The following is a 20,150-nucleotide window of genomic DNA, read 5'->3' as shown; positions in this document are numbered from 1 at the left end:
ATCTATGGGTGGAATCTAAACACCTTTGTAGTGTGTACACACCCAGCAGGTGTGTTGTGCAAAGCCAAGCATGAATTTGCAAGGTGATGTTGTGTAAATTAGTTCTATGTTGTGTTGCTTGCGTTGATGAATGCAGGAATGTAAATGCATGAGCTAACCATTTTTGTCTAAACTGTGAAGCAGCATTATATATGCATCATGTGCATGATTTTTACATATATGGCATTAGTGGAAATATGCTTTTAGAGACTTTTTGGTTGATAAATACGCTTTGCTTTGTAAAAATCACACGCACCTAGTGCATGTGTTTAGGTTAGTAAATCACCCCCATTGACTCTGTGCAGGTGCTTCCTGTAAATAAAGGCCTCTCACTGCTGCTCTTTCTCCTTGCGCAGGGTGACTAGTCCTATCACCACACTCCTTCAGTTTTCTACAGGCAGCCTGTATTGGGTGGACCTGCTGCACCCTGCTCTCTGTACAAGCTATGTACAGCACAGCGATGACGTCATTGCTACTTTTACAAGTTAAAAAGGGTCTTGCAAAGGCATTTGGGACTCACACAGTAGATATATTTGATTTTTGGCTATTCAGGAATATATTAAAGGAAAGTGTTTGTACCCAGAGTTTGGCTTTAAGCCTGGTAGGTTGTTTTAATCTGTTTATATTTGTGCTTTGTATGAATGGGCAACCCTTGACAGTTTAACTTTAACCTGTGCAATACTAGGAAAGATGGAAAATATGATGCATCATCCCATTTAGCAGGCAATTATCAATGTCAGTTTAAAATGTGATTTACATACCATTCTGGTGTATATGAATAGTTCTTCTGAAATATTCTGACATATAAATATGAAACTGCTGAACTGTGACCTCCTCCTTTGGAAGATAATACATTTTGTCTGTCATTCTTGTGTTTCTATGATTTACCGTGCTGATTTATATCAAGGCTAGTTTATGCTCCAGAAATGTCAGTCTAAAATTGTACTACTGACATAACATAAACAACTCAAGACAATTTTAAAGCACTGAGATGCACATAAATTCTCAACTGTCAGAAATTTACTTGCAAGGCATACAGGCAATTATGTAAAAAGACAAATTACTGCCATTGTCTTTTTATTTAAACCTGTTTAGAGGCAGAATAGATCTTTCCAAACCTTCTCATTTAGACATTAAGAAAACTGTATGTCTAAAATCAATATCTGGAAGAGGAAGTAGTGTGAATTGGAATACAGTATGTCTTATTCTGTACAGCACTGAACTGCTCAATGTTCAGGCAAACTAGTACGGCAGAAGCAAACAAAAGGAGTTATGATTTGAACACTCAGTAAAATCTATAAAGTAAAAAAAATCACTTCTAAAAGCCCAGTTCTACAATTGTGTTACCAACAGTTTATACTAATTCAAATATCTAAAAAATAAGTAACTGTGCATCATTAAACCAAACTCCAGTCCGATATAAAAGACACAAATTAATGCAGCTCCACAATTATGAATACATCTTTATTATATTTTTTATGCAAGCAGTGTAAGTCACTGCCGACTCCACCCATTGTTTTAATTCGGCCAGTGACAAATAGGCGGAGCCAGTTGTTAACATTGTACTGACATCTGTCAGACTTTTATTTTGCAGCAGCAGTTTGTTGGGTGTGGGCGGCGGGTTTTAAAAAAAAAAATTTGACAAGTCGACGTGGGCAACGCTGGACATTGTGATTGACCCTTGGATTACGTTGGTGGATCGATTTTTGGGATTTCTTTTTTTTTTTTATTAAAGGACTTGCCAAAATCTGTTGTGTGGGCTCTTTATTTACTTTTTACTTTAACCCTTTAGTGAATGAGTAGGGGTACAAGTACCCCTTACTCATTTACACGGAGGGGTAGCATCTGGGTTCCCTTCTTTATTAAATGGGGTACCCCAATGCAAAAAAGCCCCCCTGCCCACAGAACCCCACAACTATCAGGTCAGGGTTGTGGAGGAAGAGGCCCTTGTCCTCATCGGCACAGGGACAAAGTGCTTTTCCAGGGGTACCCCTGAAAATGCACCCTCCCAATGCCGAGGGCATGTGGCCTGGTATGGCACAGGGAGGGGGAGAACTCATTCGTCCCCCCCCCCCCTTTTCCTGCCCTGCCAGGCCTGTGCTTGGATTAAGAGTCTGGTTGGGAGTTTTAGTGGGGACACATGTTTTTTTGCCCCCATTTTTTGGGGGATGGGGTTCCCCGCTACCAGATTTTAAGGGCCTGGCATGACTTTTGGGGGAACCCCACACACTTATTTTTTTACTTTTTAACTTGGGGTCCCTCCTAACTTTCCAACAGACCTAAAGAGTCTGGCATGGGTCGGGAGGGGGACCCCACTGGGTTTTTGTTTTTGTTTTTTTTACAAAAGTAGTAAAGAAATACTTTCCAGCCGTACCATATGAATCTGCTTAAGCCCTGGAAAGACAGGGAACCAGTGACTGCATTGGCAGGTGTGAGATTTAATTATTAGGTGGATGTTGACAGCTACCTTGTCAAAACCTTAAACCCAAGAAGTAACATAATTCCTGCAGATAATTTTTTCAGACTTGCCTGGTCTCACTGATGTCAATGTCATAATATAATTACTGAGCCTTCCAGTGTTAGGCCTAATCACATAATTTAAGGAAGGCAATCTTGAATAAAGTAAAGAAAATGTTGCAATTGGGGATCATTGAGGAATCACAGAGTAAGTGGTGAAGCCATAAAGTATTGCTTTCCAAGCCCAATTGAACTCTATAGTATTGCTGTCCAAGCCCAATTTGACAACTACTGTATATTATGACTTCAGTGGATGAGCTCATTGAGATACTAGGCCCTGAGTGTTCCATCAACGCTTTAGACCTCGCAAAAGGGTTTTAGAAAGTACCCTTAACCACGGCCGGCAGCAAAAACAGCAACAAACAGCTCCAGCAGCATACAAAAAGGGTCATTGCTAAGTTTCTATGCCTTTATTTTAGGTATGCAATCCAATGTTGGATTAGAAGCTGTTCTGTCTCAGGTCATCCATGGGGAGAAGCATTACATGGTTTTTCTCGGTGGAGCTACAATGTGCCCATCTACAAAAATGGGCTCTGGACTCACTCCAGTATTTGTTGCGAAGAAAGTTTAGGTTGATCTCAGACCATGCTTCTTAGACATGGATATGCCAAAATAAGGCGGCAAATGCTAGGGTGACCTAGTGGTTTCAGGCACTTCAGGAGTTCAGGTTTATGGTGGATCACAGACGAAGGAGACAGAAATAGCATGCTGATGTTGCTTATTTTCTTATCTAGACTTCTATAGTGCCTCCACCCCCTCAGGGTGGAGGCAGAGGAGGGAGATGTGTGCCAATCAGAAGGGATGTATTTTGGAGTCAGGTAACTATCCCATTGATTTTGGAAGTGTATCCTTTAAGAGCCAGGGTTATTGAACAGGGAAGTTGAAAAGGACATAGAAAGAGGAAGAGAGATCCTTTTGTTTGGACTTTTGTTTGCTATATGGACATTATGCTGCTGAGGTAAGACAGTAGCTTTTGTGCTCAGCATTTTACTAAGTTGCCATAAGAAGCACTGATTATGTTTATTTTTTGTGGCTGTAGACAAGCTTCCAAAGGACACAATAAAGGCTATTTTGTGATGAACATTTTGGTGTCCTGTATCCTAGCTAACCCTCTGAACAACACAATACATAAATACAAAAAAAATTGATAATATAAGGCATGTTTAGTAAATGCAGCAAATCCATGTGATAAAACCTTTAGTTAACTAAAAACTACATGTTATTGTTAACATTGCTAAATAATATATGGTCATAAAAACACTGCATGGATTATGCTTTTGTGAATTGGTGTTATTGTATTTTCACTTTAATGATGCAATATACTTATGCTTGTTACTGTACATTGCCTACCTTCCAAATTATTTTGTAAAATCTGGAGAGCTTTTAGAAATCATGGATATGTTATAGTTTGCAAATATAAGTTTGAACAATGTTTTCATAGTATAAGTGTAGTATCATGATTACTATTTATTTGTTTTTGTATTTTTTAGGGTTTTGATTCAAACTTTCCCTCTATCTGATTCACCAGTGATTATAGTACTAGACTCTCCAGGTTAGGCCGACAGATGCTGCATTAATCAGTCCCCCCCCCACCTCCCACAGGTGCACCCCACTCCCTACATATCTTTTTACATTGCATACATAAAATTTTTTGGAGCTGTGTTCAGTCCATTAACATGACTTTCTAGGATCCTTTTCTTTCTGCAGCAGTAGTGAGCGGTCCTCAATGATGCATAGAACGGTACCACATAATGTGGGCCTTGTTCTATTCCTCATTCTTCTGAGGGCACATGAGTGGCTTGATGAAGCATCCCCAGAGGGCATGTCGTTAATGCCCTGGCTTCATTGACTGAATGATCCTGGCAATCATTGAACGTTCAAGAGAAACAGGAGCTAGCACTGCAGGAGAACGCAGAATGCAGCACTGAAATGTGATGAGGATGAATATTTTAGAGCCTTTAATTTTTTTATTAAGTTGAACTCCAGGCCAATATAAAAGAAACAAGCTATGCGGCTCTATACTCATTAATATATCATTAAATTTATTTTTTTAAATGCAAGCAGTGTAAGTACCTGAATTTGACCTGGTATCAACCTCTTGCAATCTATACAACAGAACTCAAATTGCGAAAGAATGAAGCAGCACACAAAGCCAATCATATGCTAACAAGAGACATGCTAATAGAAGAAAAGAACAGAGTGACAGAGAGATGAGTTGAGATGAGTCAGCTGGTTCTCCTTTCACTATCCAGTCTCAGGTTAGGGGCAAGGACAAGACTTGCATGGGTTATTTAACTGAAGCAAAGAAAAATCAGGTCTGCCAGACAGGGCTGTACTAGGTGCCCGAGCAGTGTAAATTTCATAACTGGACAAAAATAAAAATCCTTTGGCTGGTAAAACAGCTATAACATATGTATTTTATCTGTGCATTTTATCATTTGCTAACAGTTTTTATGTGCTTGCTGTCAAAAAGCAAATACTAAATTCTATTTGTTAACTTAGAGATTTTGTTTAAAACAAAAAAAAAATGCTTAATGCTCTTCCTTCATGTATTTGATCTTGACAGAACAAGACAAAGAACTTAAAAGTTGCAGAAAGTTTATTTTAGCATTTTAAAACAAAATAGCCAAAGGCTATCTAGTGCCTTTGAATGTATTATTAGTCTTACCAAGCACTTGCAATGCACCAGTAATAACAGCAATGTACAGCAAAATTGTTATTAGAAGCTCTGTAAACCTGTTTTTCACTATAAGTGCATTAGCCTTTTAAGAAATTGTGTGTTTGGTTGTATAGTTAGAGGTGTAATATGGGATTAAGGATTACATAAACCATTTAAAGTATAACTTGTCTTGATTGACACTGTTCCCATAAACAGCTTTAGAATCATGCAGCTTTATATGTTGTCAGGAAAGTTGAACATTGAAGGTGCTCCACTACAATCATGCCACTTAATAGAAAGGGAAAAACAAAACAAGGATGATCCACCCAAAACCCATACTTATCTGAAATGGTTTCACTCTACATCTGTGAGGACTAACAATGCTGACACTCCTGCCTTTTTAATATTATTCTTAATATGTTGATTACACAAAAGCACTATGTTAGATTAAGAAAAAAACCTAAAGTAACAGCTTCTGGTGAAGACTCTAAGAGTTGAATGCTACCTCCAGCTATTTTGTTTAAACTTTTGGATAGAGTGGGAAAGAGTTACATTGACTGTCATGTGTTTATCTCTGTTTTTCACCCCACTGGGGATCTTTTCCCTCACGTCTTGTCACTGTGATGCCCACACAAGAAATGGAGTGTGCGGAAGTCACCAGAACAGAAGAGCATGACCAAAAACAAGAATACCAGCGTTTTAATTTCACTAAAAATAACTGGGTAATTATATAGTATACATACATTCATACATAAATAGAGAACATGTCATCAGTAAGGTAGAGTAATGTATTATAACTGGACCATAAAGTCGTATAACTATATTGTGTTGTTTGCCTGATGTGTAATGTTGCCTGTTTTTCCAAACTTACCATGACCTTTTTGGTCATCTACAGTTAATCCCTTTACTGTTTCACCTACAGAAAAAATTGTGCAATGCCAAGCACCCCAAAATGCATACTGAACACTTATAAAGTTCCGTTCCTGAAGGCAAAGGATCTCCTGGATCCAGGTGCCCACTGTATGCAAATATCAACTTAAGCTTGGGTATGTCATGTCTGCATCCCACAATACAATGTTATTCTTTTTAAAAGGTTACTAAGACACTGCCATTGTACTGTGGAGAAGGTATGCAAGGGCATAACTGAGGTCTAATTTGGAACTCAGGTTTGGAGCTCTTGGTGTGTGCAGTAGAGGACTTTTAACAAACTAATGACATGTTTCAATACCTTGTGAAGCCTGCTTATACCAATTTTAGCCAATTAGTTCTATATTTTGCAGTAATAATAATATATTTTATCAATTATATGTATAATGTATAATTGATATATGTATAGTTAACCCACACTTTCAACACTAACATGTTTCTGTTTGTCAGCCAGATGAGCTAGCTCCTTTACCTCACTTACAAATAATATAAATTGCCAACACTGAGAAGAAGACTAGCCAAGCATGCTGCCATTTTCCAAGAAATTCACCCAATATTAGAATATGCTGTGTCCCAACAAATACCTCAGTGAACGATAAATTATTCCATCTACGGTTATTGTAAAATTATTGGACAGGCTTGAAAAATACAGTCACAACATGGCAAAATTCAGGTATTTTAACTACGTTAGCATACCCCAAAAAGCAAGACAACAATCCTCCTTATCACTGAAGGGTCTGTTTCCTGGGATATTGGACAGCTAAGCTATGTGCATCTGGCTTAGTTAAACCATACTCAAGGTCTTTGCCAATCAGCGAAATTGGATGGTACTTTACATCGAAACACTGGACCTTTGACTTCCTGTTCTGACTCAATGATGACAATGAACATAATGAATGGTAATGAAAAGCTTCTCATGTTATCACTAAAAATCAGTAACTGCACTTTAAAGAAATATGTTTCTTAGAAAATATGGAAATCAGCAGTTATCTGACCTCTTTGACTTCATGTAGATGGTGAGGACTCTGGTTCTTGGATCTTCTGGCAGCTGCAGGGGACTTGTGATGTGTGATGGTGACAACACTGGGGCCGCTTTGTGCGAGATGCCTCTGGCTCCCAGGGGATGAAGAATTGGATGTTCCATGGGGAAGCAATGAAAAACTTCTGGCTCTCTGAGACAATGAGCTCTAAGAAAGGAATAGAGCAAGGAAATGTCATTACAAAAACTTGAGAGCTGAGACCAATGACTTTTCAGTGCCCCATGATATTATGAAGAATCAAATATAACTAAGATGGAGCTTAGTCAGTTCTTGCAGATTTTGCCAAGGGTTCTAAAGAAATATGTTAAATTAATATCCTCAAAGATCTAGAAGAAGAGTTTCGATTTTCAAAAACTGTTAATTTGTATGAGAGGAAGGCAAAAGATAAGAATGAGAATCTTCATAAAAATAAACGTGAAGAAGGAAAGAAGACAATGGAAACTATATATAGTATAAATAGTCATCCTATATGGAAAAGATGTTAACAGCAAAACATAAAATTAAACAAACTTTTGAAATGAGGGCTTATGACATCTATGTATTCCATTCATATCACCGTCATGTACACCACACTGATTAATGTGCTAGCCAGTGGACAAAAAGTGAGAACTACTAAAGATGTGAGCTGAATAAACCAAATTTAGATTTGCCTGGATCAAGTTAATCTTCAGTCCAACATCCATCAATCACTAAGTCAAATTTGCTCATCTTCAACCTACTGTGCTTTGGTACTGTAAGCAGAACATTAGGCCAGTGCTGTCGGCATCTGCACATTTTATTAAAACATATGGTTGGCCAAAGCAAGCATGCAAGTTCATGTATCAATTATTCTTAAAAAATGACCTTATCACAGTGGGATCTGATGGATTCTTTAGCTAACCTTTAGTGATATTTGATCACTCTATGGCTGTGGGCTGGTAGCAGTAAAGTACTTTTTCGCACAACAGGGTTTGCTGATTTTCCATAGACAAAGATTATCTAAATACATAAAATTACAGATAGACCTGCAGACATAAGCTGACCACCAAAAGAGCTTTCGGACAACAGATTTCTTTCTTAACTACTTGACGACAAAGGTAAAACAAACCTTAAAGCCCAAACCCAGTTTTGCAACTTTGGCACGTGTTAGTAAAATTGTACATACAGTATCTTTACAATCACTTAGTATATCCGAGTGAATTATACATTGTTTTTTTCAGGACAAATTGGGTACTCATCTGGTGGTAAATATTAATAGATATCTACTGTTTTTGTTTGCATTATTAAAGCAAAACTGGCCCAAAATAGTAAACAAAGATCATTTTTCAAAATTAGCTGCACATTTCTTTTCCATTTCCATTAACATGTCCCCCCCCCACCAAAAACACCTCCTGACATGCATATGGATACCGTATGTGTGTAGATTACACTGACCCTAGATGTAAATAAAAAAAATAAGCCCTTAGTGCCCCTAGTTTAAAAAAAATAATAACATTTAAAAATAAAAAATACAGTTTTTAAAATTTCAAAACATTTAAAAAGTTAAACATTTCAAAAAGAAGTTTAAAAAAAATATGTTTAATAAACATTTTATAAGAAAATATAGTGCCCAAAAAGCTATTAAAGATATACTATATTGCCAAAAGTATTGGGACGCCTGCCTTTACACGCACAAGAACTTTAATGGCATCCGAGTCTTAGTCTGTAGGGTTCAATATTGAGTTGGCCCACCCTTTGCCGCTATAACATAGTTACATAGTCAGGTTGAAAAAAGGCACATGTCCATCGAGTTCAGCTTCAACTCTATACTTTACACTTGGCACAATGCAGTCAAACAAGTACCGTTCTCCTGGCAACCGCCAAACCCAGACACATCCATCTGAATGCCAGACAGAGAAGCGTGATTAGGCACTCGAGAGAACACGTCACCACTTCTCTAGAGTCCAGTGGCGGCGTGCTTTACACCACTGCATCCGACGCTTTGCGTTGCACTTAGTGATGTAAGGCTTGGATGCAGCTGCTCGGCCATGGAAACCCATTCCATAAAGCTCTCTACACACTGTTGTTGTGCCAATCTGAAGGCCACACGAAGTTTGGAGGTCTGTAGCTATTGACTCTGCAGACAGTTGGCGACTTCTGCGCTTCAGAATGCGCTGACCCTGCTCTGTCATATTACGTGGCCTACCACTTCGTGGCCGAGTTTCTGTTGTTCCCAGTTGCTTCCACTTTGTTATAATACCACTAACAGTTGACCGTGGAATATTTAGTAGCAAGGAAATTTCACGGATGGACTTATTGCACAGGTGGCAGCCTATCACGGTAACACGCTTGAATTCACTGAGCTACTGAGGGCGACCCATTCTTTCACAAATGTTTGTAGAAGCAGTCTGCATGCCTAGGTGCTTGCTTTTATTCAACTGTGGCCATGGAGGTGATTGGAACACCTGAATCCAATGATTTGAAGGGGCGTCCCAATACTTTTGGCAATATAGTGTAGGAGACAAACATACCACATTCTTAAATTGCTCCACACGAAAGTTGTATTTCACTCCTTACCGCTAGCTCCACCCAACTGTTTACATTTGTCCGCCACCTTCAATCTTTCCGCAGGTCCCGGCCAAATCAAAACAAATGGGCGGAGCCAGCAGTGATGTTTCATTCAATGACAGCCCAGCATCCTCAAGTCATTTGCAGATACTGGGCTGTCACTGAACAACAACTGTGTGAAGGCAGCCGTGACACCGGCTGGCTCCGCCCAGTAGTTTACATTTGCGGGGAGAAGATTTGCGGGGAGCCGAAGGATATGCTTTCGTCTCATCTGACCCACTCGGCTGCCTCCGGCTGCTGTATGGGCTATTCTGAATAGCCCTTACAGCAGTCTTTCGGTTCGGTTGTACCGGAGGGCTCGGGCGGCCGAAGGGTTAGCCGATGCTTCGGCTTAATCCTTCGGCTCCTTTATGAATAACCCTCTTAGAATTTTCCTATGCAGACAGCAGTTGGGGCTCTTGACTCTCGCATGCACTACTTTTTTTCGCCGCAATGCACGGTGTTGCGGTACCGCGTATTGCATTGCACTGCACTGCACCTCACAGCTGCTGGGAGGTGTGTTGGGGTACAATTCAAATGAATGGCAATGCAACACACCTAGTGCACGGTACCGCACTCTAGGTGCACTGTGCAATAGCATGTGTTAAATGGTATCATGCTATTAATGCAATGCTATGGTGTGAATGGGCCCTTTTAGGTTACCTTACGAGTACTCATCCTCAAACACAGGACTAATAAACATATTGTAGCTTTAGAGGTATGCAACTTTAGTGCCATCTATGTGACTAGGGACCAGCAGCCCTACTCAGCATTAGATGTTGCATCATTGCATACCTCATATGGCAATAAAAATGTTTTTAAAAAAATAGAATTTGGGGAAAAAACGAATTAATTAAGACAATCTTTTTAAAGCTAAACTCGACTGAAGATTACACTGGGAACAAAAAGTAGCTCTAGCAGACAGCTAGAGCATGTCAGCATGTGTTTCTGCTTTATGCTTTGCTCAGCCAAGTGAATAGGGAAAGAATAAGCATCCTTGAGCAAATGCAAAGGTTGTTGCCAAACACCACCCTTCCAAAAGCGTAGCTACAAAGGGAAAGGAAGTGTGTTATTCGCATGATTACTGGTTGAAAGTAAAGGGAAAATTTTCAGAAAAAGAAAACGGATTCAACCATAAAATCAATAGACTGGTAAGCTGCAATACATTTCATTTTTGTTATGGGTTTGGAACACTTTAACTGCTGCAGGTGAAATAGTGGCAGCACAGCTACTAGGCTATTAAGTAACTGATGCGGTAAAGTATTAAAGACAGACATAAGAAAATGTGACTAAATGTGACTGGAAAACCTACATTCCGCCAGCTTTTATCATTTTTTTTACTATTTGTTGAAGAAATTAGTAAAATGAGCTAGAAAAACAGATATAATTATTTTATCACATGTGCATCATTCTAAGCTTTATCTTATTCACAGGTAGTTCTGACCTACTAGGCCCCTTTCACATGGACGGCAAAATCGGGTCCGCCCTGTCAATTTTTCAAGTGGACCCGATCAGATGCCCAATGCTAGTCTATGGGCAGCCAGGGGTTAGTGGACGGGCGTCCATTTACACTTGGTTACCCACCGACTCTGGCCAGGTCTGGAAATACAAACGGATTCGAGATTCATTTCGCCGGACTAATTGTGCTAGATTACAGGTAATCTGATGTAAATGGACATATGTCCGTTTGCATCCCACTACCTATAGACCGACGTGGGGTCCGGCAGTTTTTGTTCTTTCCTCCATCAAAAGATGAGGGAAACAAAGTGGATGTACACAGATGTTATAGCAGTGACATCCAATCTGTACTGCTCCGATCACGAAGGGATCCTGATCAGCCCGTGTGAAGGGGCACTAAGTGTTCAACCACCAAAACTAATTTCTTGCATATTTTGATGGACTATTTTCTCATTACTTAGTCTCAGCAGACTTTGGTGAATGAAAACACAAGCCCAATCATTCATGACACCACATGGTTTCAAAATTGAAATGCTGTTTATACGATTAACATGGTAATGCAGCTACACCTTCACCTTAAATTGCAAATCTCTACCTGATAGTCCTAAAGTGACAATAAAGCCAAATTTTTTTCCCCTCCCCCCCATGTAAATGTTAGCACTTACCTCAAATGATGTCTCTTATTCTGATCTTCCTCTTCTTTCCCCATGTTTTCATGTGTCCCTCCAGCGGTGCGGCGTCACTCCGATCCAGCGCTGACTGCTCTGTCTCTCCGATCAAGCGGTGTTCACAGGCAGGTGCACGCGTCCATAGACTTACCTTGCGTCTCTGCTCCCGGCCGAGAATCGGAACTGCGCATGCGCCGCCCCAAGATCCTTTGCGGCCGTACGAGCAGTTCCTGATTCTCGGTGCGGGAGCGAGCAGCGGTAACGAGGTAAGTTTAAAACCAGTTCAAGCATTTTTGTGTTTTTTTAAACTTCTTGCCTATATCTACTGCTTGCTAGCAGTAGATATAGGCCAAAAAAACGGAGGGTTTAGAACCCCTTTAAGTTAGCCATAAGCCAGTAGAATTTTATTGGAAAAAAAAATGTTTTTAGAACATTTGTTCATTCTAATAGTTAAAGGGGGTCACAACAACGGTTGTTTTTAAACGCAATGATGAAAAAAAGTGAAGGATGAAAAACTTTTCTAGAACAAACGAAATTCTAACAGTGAATGTGTTTTTTTTTAATTTTTTTAGAAACTCCATTCATTCCAAAATATCAAACAAATTATGGAACGATATTCATCAAGTCTCTGATGGCATTATTGAATGTTTTGTCGTGTCTTTTCATATGAACGTTTATACAAAAGTCTACAAGTGTACGTTCTGCATAAAATTGAAGCAGATTAGTCACTTGTCATTTAATGCAAACTCTTGCCTTCCAGTTCTGAGCCCTATATTTGAATCCGATAAACAAAACAGTAAGTCAACAGCACTCCAAAGTTTTCTGAACAAAGTGCTTTTTATTTCATGTGTAAAGTTGCATCATCAAGTGTAGCAATGTTTCAGAACACATCCAGTTCCCTCACCAGGATATATTTGAATCCCACCCAGGATATTATCTGGGTGGGTTCAAGTATTTGCAAGGATCTCTTCTCAGGGGCTCCAGTTCCCACCACAAAATCTAAAAACATAATGATAACTGAATTGGCTTCCTCGTAAAATTCACCCATTTTATGTACCCATGAGTTTGCAATAGGGATGTCATAAGGGGTCTAATAGAAAGAGAACCTGTCACCTGCATTATAGTACCACATAGGGGGCTCAACTATTGCTCTGATACGTGCCCATCAGTCAGCAACAGGCCAATTTACTAACTGACATATCAGTCTGGATGTCACAACATTTCTTACAACTCAATCTTCCAAACACTGAGCTCATTATATTTCATCTCACCCATGCACATTCCCCCAACTTTTCCCTTGAGATTGATAACACAACTATCCCTCCCTTCTCCCTGTAATATCCCTCGGGTTCCTGGCTCCTCCCGACTGCGTTCCAGGCTGGGGCGCATCGGCCGCGGTGAACGCCGCTCTCCTCCTCCCCCTTGACGGAAGTAATATGCGTTCCACGCTGCAACGCGGAAGTAGCCCACGGTCGCGTGACGTCACGGCCGCGGGCTATTTAAACTTGCCAAAGATGCTGTGGGGTGTTCGATGATTGGGATCATAGCCCATACACCCACAGGAACCTGCCGCCTCGAACCTCTCCTCACGGATGAAACAGCTCCCCAGCAGCCAGCATCCACTGGACTTCTCTTGGAGGAACCTGATTGCACCTACCAGCAAACTGCAAGTATCTATAGATCTATCTTGCAAGTATCTTGGCTCATACACGCTGCCCTCTGGTGGAGACTTTGGGTATCGCCTCTCTCATTCTTGCAATACTATACCCATTTATGCTGTATGAAGGGGAGATTTGCTGTTATCTGTCAGAGACTTTACCATTCGCTTATACCTCAATTCCAGATAGGATTGCCAACAACAGGGATTGGGTTAATATTCTTTACTACATCGAAGGTTATTACCGATTACTATTTAGCGGTCCATGATGACTTAATCCCCTACTCTCCGTTTATGATTGAGAGAGCCGCCGGGGATTTAAGCCTGACAACCGCACTACACACCCAGTTGGAACCGCAGCTGTGATCCACCATACTATTCCAAGGCCGGGCCCCGACACTCCCATGCCAAGGTGCTAGGTGTGATCCTTGACTCCGACCTTACCTTTCTGCCCCACATCCAATCACTATCCAAATCCTGCCGCCTTCACCTTCGCAACATCTCCAAAATACATCACTTCTTAACCAATGAAACCACAAAGCTACTCATCCACTCACTTGTTATCTCTCTCCTCAAATATTGCAACTCCCTCCTCATTGGCCTACCTCTACACAGGCTATACCCCTTCAGTCTATCATGAATGCAGCTGCTAGACTCATTCAACTAACCAACCGCTCAGTGTCTGCAACTCCCCTCTGCCAATCCCTCCACTGGCTTCCAGTCGCCAAAAAGATAAAATTCGAATATTAACAACCACTTACAAAGCCATCCACAACTTTGCCCCAGCTATATCTCCAACCTCATCTCAAATGCTCATCCAAACCATCCCCTCCCAAGACCTCCTGCTCTCTAGCTCCCTCATAAACTCCTCCCATGCTCGCCTCCAGGACTTGTCTAGAGTCTCTCCCATCCTTTGGAACTCCCTACCCCAACCTGTCTGTCTATCTCCTACTCTGCCTTTAGGCGATCCCTAAAGACTCATCTCTTCACCTCCCACCTCATCTCGTCATCTCCCACCTCAACCTAATCAGTAAACTATCACTTTCTCAAACAATTCATCCCCACACAGCTACCACCTCTTGTATCACTTGCCCCTCCCTGTAAGCTCTCCTGGGCAGGGCCCTCCTAACATTTTGTCTTGACTTGTATTGTAAATGTAATGTCTTCCTTACATTGTAAAGCAAACTGTTGGTGCTATATAAATCCTGTATAGAAATATAATAATAATAATAATAATACAAAAAGTGCAGCCTCTTTTAAAAGAACTGGTATCTTGGGTTAATGCCTCAAATTACATTTACATGCAGTATTAATAATGTTTGTTATTATTGCATGGACATTTTTATTTTATGATGGTCACAAAATTAAGTATTAATTAGTATACAATGTCAAGCAATAATTACAATGCTAAAAAAAAGCTCCATTAAAACAACTTTACTCTGATATCTGCACTCTGATTTCTGTTCTTTGCATTCTTCCATTAAATTACAAGTTATACATAAAGCCTGCACCACTCTTCTAAACTGAAAAAATGGAGCAGATCCTAGTCCTTATTAACAAAGGGAGTGCAAGCCCTAGCTCATTAGGATTGATCTGCTCTATTTGGACAGCATAGAGAGCAGGAGAGCTAAAGTTGCTTGCTTGCTCTGGCTTCCTTTGCATCACCCCCCAACTTGAGAGCAAGAGGAAGGTTGTTAACCTTACGCATTTCCCGGGTTTACCAACCTGACATATAGGCAGGGAAAGGAGTTTTCCATGGCTATATTCAGGCTCTTTCTACGTAGTGTGTCCACTGCACAAGCAGAGAGAGGTATGTGAGCTGTCTGCCAGGTGTTAATAAGGAGCAGGACCTGTAACACTTTCTATTTCACCATGAAGTAGAAACTAGCGCGGGTGGACCAGATAGACCTAAAACAGGGCTATCTGCTTTGTTAATACAGCAAACGCCACTCACTCCAGGAAGCGTTGTTAATTCCCCCCACTATGCTTTACAATTATGACCAAATTCTAGTGCTACTTTTGTTCAACATCATGATTAACTACAACTCTGTCTCAGTAAGTATTAAATGATAACTAATCGATCAATGCATTATACTTGTAAGGAGTACATTTTAATGCCAGGTCTACTTTAAAAAGGCAGAAAATGGTGGTGAAGTGCTATATTTAGCATGACAATTAAACTTTAACAGATGAAGGTCTTTGGAACAATGTATGATCTGATTGATGCCAAATGGCTTAAAAGCTGCGCATGGTACCATGATGTTGCCACTGTACTCTGACTTATGTACTTTATTTGTAATCATAATTCAAGTCCCTAAGGTAAACCATCTCAATTTGGACAGTAGAAAGGGAACGAACGGGACCTGCTATGAAGCAGAAACAAACTGCAGAGAAATCATCTTGGCTGTGATTGCTTGTGAAATATAGTTGATTGCAGATATTTGGAACAGACAGTATGCGTTGTATCAACATGCAGTCATAAATAAAACATTTTCTCATTGTTACCGATGCGTTATTGTAGTCTGAAGAAGTTACAAACTGAATTCTCTCCTCACAGACCATGGCATACCAAAAATAAAGCAGATGATTCAATATATTGAAAATATATTTCTGCAGAATGAAATCGAACACAGAATTTGCCTTGACATTTTTATACATGTTTAAAGTGTATTTAAAGCCAAAACCATTTAAAGTCTTGGATAAAGTTTGAAACCATTGCCAGGTTTTTATCACTGCCTTTGTCCCCTGTAGATAGATTCACCCTCCCTTTTTGTCCTGGTGATCACTGTCAGTGGGACTGAAAGTGAGCGGAAGTCCAAAATTTTGAGTTGCCTCCAGAGCAGGAATAGAGGGGAAACCTTCCCATGGGGACAGAGAGACTGTATTCCCACCTATGTTTTGCAGTAATATGTTGATTACAGACAAATATTGTAAAATAAACAGTAGCGCAATTATTGTGCGACATTAAAAATTGCAGCTGCCACTATTTTATTCTACAGGGCCTTTGCTTTCAGAAACTATCAGGTCTATTCACTAAGGGCCGGTTTACATCACAAAGTCTGCGTTCCAGAGCGTTCAGCCTCTGCAACACACTAGAACGCAAGCCAGCCGGCCGGCCGGCTCCTTGCAAAAATGCTGCAATGCAGATAACACTGTACCAGAAGGTGCCACGCGTTCGTGTGCCAGTGATTGCACTGCGGGCGGGGGCATGGCTACGGTGCCATTTACTTCAATGCACCGCCACGCTGCCTCCCGCCCCTGAACACAGGTAGCCAGCCGGCTTGCGTTCCAATGCGATCCAGAGGCTGAATGCTCTGGCACTATTTTTGTATATCACACTGGATTAGAACACAGACACTAAGGTGCCACACGTTCGTGTGCTGGCGATCGCACTGCGGGCGGGGACATGGCTACGGTGCCATTGACTTCAATGCACCGCCAGGCTGCCTCCCGCCCCCTGAACACAGGGAGCCAGCCGGCTTGTGTTCCAATGCGCTCCAGAATGCTCTGGAACGCAGACTTTGTGGTGTGAACTGGCCCTAAAGGGTGAAGAGTTTAGAGAAGGCAGGAGAAGTGAACAATCTACGACAGGGGTAGCCAAACCACGGCCCTCCAGCTGTGGTTGAACTACAAATCCCACGAGGCATTGCAAGATTCTCACAGCCACAGACATGACTCCCGGTCACATTTTATCACTAAATAAGTACTCAAAGTTGCTGTAATACAGTATAAATAGGTGCACAATAGCTATTTGGTTGCACTATCATGCAAAACTATAGCTGTCCCTTTGGCCACAAAACAGACCCAAAGATTCACGGTAAAATGTTTGTGTCGCACATTAATTGACACACAACTGTTTTAAAAAAAACACTTCCTCCCCTCCAGCTGTGGTGGAACTACAAATCCCATGAGTCATTGCAAGATTCTCACAGCCACAGACATAACTCACAAAGAGAGATGCATCATGGGATTTGTAGTTTCACCACAGCTGGAGGGCCGGAGTTTGGCTACCCCTGATCTAGGACAACATAGCTGATATGGAATGTGAGCTGAATTGGAGAATTTTTCCAGATCAGCTATATTGTCCTAGATTGTTTACTTATCCTGCCTTCTCCAAGCTCTTCACATTTTAGTGAACAGACCTGTATATAATATTTTGGGGGTTTTATGTAATCCTCAGGCCTAAATGTGCATTTTATTATGTGTGCAAATTGTCACCATAAGCAAAGTTAAAGTGTATGTAAAACTGTTTTTATTTTACATAGAGTGGTGAGGGATTAGACCCCTTTTAGGTTGTTATTGTTGTCATGTCCCCCCATTAGGAAGATTTAGTCTCTCTTTGTCCTGATGACCAATGTTACCAGGGCTGAAAGTGAGGAAAACTACAAAATGTTCTTATTTTCCAATAAGAACAACTGTTCTGGTGGCAACTAAGATGGAATTTTCCCTCACTTATAAGTTTTCTCTTACTGAATAGATTTTCTCACTAAAGGTGCCCATACACCTTACGATTATCGCACGATTATTTTCATACGATGATTGAACCGTCGTTCAATTTTCGTACAACTGGCCCATCATGCACAGACCATTGTGTATTTCTATTAGCGTTCGTTAGCGATATCACCTGGCCGGTTTTCGTCGATTGACAGAACGGATTTTCGTTTCTTGTTGCAATGTTTTTCGTACGCAAACGCCACTAATCCATAGAATTTCGTACGATTCAATCAAAATTTTCTAGCCTGCTGGAAAGACAAAAGTTGACCGGTTGTACAGTAATTGTAGTTGTGCACTGCCCATCAACTGTGCGATTATCGTACGAAAACGCGATTCCAGAAGAAAATCGTGTTTTAATCGTAAGGTGTATGGGCACCTTTACTGTTGTGGCTACAGGGCATAAAGTCAAAGGAAATCTCTCTAATGGGACACAGATGGCAAACAAATTACCTGGTCGTGCTCAAAAAGGTTTTGGATTTAGGTATACTTTAGACATTTTATTAAAGTATGATTGATACATGTTTTAGAAAAAAAAAGAGGAACAACAATCTAGGTAGTATGTTTGCTCTTTAGATCATTGAATTTTTCTAAGTTTTAGCTTTCTTTAAAGGGTATGCATAGCCTAAACTTTTAGTTCATCGTTTTAGATAGAATAGGGAAATATTGGAACCCCGTCGGGTTTTGATTGCTGTGTTCCCACTGTGGAGATTCCCCCTCTCAATCTATCTTGAAGACCACTGTTTAGTGTTGCGCCAAACCAAGGGGTGAGGGTAAATCTTCCAATGAAGACACCTGTTTCCCCTGGCATTGTAGAGCTTTCTTCTCACTTTGTGTTGCATCTGCAATATAGGAAGTAGAATCTCCCCAACAGGACACAGACAGCATAAAATAAATTGACAGGAATGTTATCGCTTCTCTACGCTATGTGAAGCTAGAAAAAAAATAGGTTTTGGCTATACATACACTTTAATTATATTGCTTTGCTCCCTGTCTTGCCTGTGCTTTTTCCTACTGTGCAAACACTACATATATTTTGAAAAGAAATGCCCTCTAAATGTTCCAATTTTATTTTATTATGAAAAAAAAGCCTTGGCGATTCACTGGCACAACAGCCCATAAGTTATATTTTTATTGCTTTATTTTTCATATATTTGAGCAAAGCATCAGCCCAGATGGATATATTTACACTGCACTGATGCAAAGCAATCATTTTAATCTTCAGCACTGCAATAATGGTACCTTGTGGATTTATAAAACTATTGTTCCTCTAATTTATATGAGCCTATTTGCTGTACTTAGATGAATCTCACTGGGGTCTATATTACTATAAAAAAAGTAAACATTCCGGTAGGGGTTTTTAAATTGAGTCAAACCGCTATATTATTTCTTTTTAGACTGCTCAGTAACAGAACAACCAATTGTGGGAATAATTAGAGCTGCAGTCATTCTAAACACAGATTACAGAACTGCTGTTCTTACCAGGAGATGGATATTTTCTGAGTAATAAAGGTTATTTACAATAAAAAATATGCACTTGTGGAGCAAACTATGCAAGTTATGTTTATCCTTGGTCCTGTTGTTTCTAATGCTTGCCTCTGCCTACCTTTCTCCATTATACAGTAGTTTTACATGTTCTGTTGAAGTTGAAGTGTCACAGATAGCATGGGGCTTCTTCATAAAGGATAACTGCAGATATAACAGCTTTTATACAGTTATGCATTTAAAAGATTCCTTTGCCCACAAAGTATCCTGCCAAATCCGCACAGCCACTGCTGCAAACTCTAGGGAAAAAACACAAACAAGGGGCGCCTTTCCTGGTGCAGACAAATTTATTAAGATCAGGATTGAAGGTAAATATAAAACATACTCACAAAATTCATGATTGAAGTATAAAAAAATATAAAAATTAAGTCCATGGACCCAAGGAAAAGTCTATGAAAGCTGCACAGCCGTGTATATGTGTCAGCAGAGGAGACTGTGTGATGTGTGATGACGCGTTTCCGGGGTCACGCCCCCTTCATCAGATACCTAGATTTTACAGTCTCCCTGGCTGATTTAGGGCAGCATCCTACAGACATTTTTTATAAACGTGTTTTTAAACGTGTTTTTTATTCATGCACCAATTT

At 40.3% G+C, this 20,150-nt stretch overlaps 1 protein-coding gene across 2 annotated transcripts in view; it reads right to left on the bottom strand.

Annotated features, from left to right (window-relative positions):
* The window catches only part of OSBPL10 (oxysterol binding protein like 10), a 277,812-nt gene that overhangs the window by 148,483 nt on the left and 109,179 nt on the right, over positions 1-20,150 (bottom strand). Inside the window, exon 4 of one of the 2 annotated variants that reach the window (XM_018563756.1) lies at positions 7,138-7,329. The exons of the other annotated variant lie outside the window; for it this stretch is intronic. Coding sequence (XP_018419258.1) covers positions 7,138-7,329 — 192 coding nt within the window. The remainder of the gene's footprint in view (positions 1-7,137; positions 7,330-20,150) is intronic. 2 annotated transcript variants of the gene reach the window in all.

This window comes from Nanorana parkeri, unplaced genomic scaffold (genome assembly GCF_000935625.1).
Source record: "Nanorana parkeri isolate BGI_ZX_2015 unplaced genomic scaffold, ASM93562v1 scaffold692, whole genome shotgun sequence".
NCBI lineage: Eukaryota > Metazoa > Chordata > Amphibia > Anura > Dicroglossidae > Nanorana > Nanorana parkeri.
This window is presented reverse-complemented; position numbering and strand designations above follow the sequence as displayed.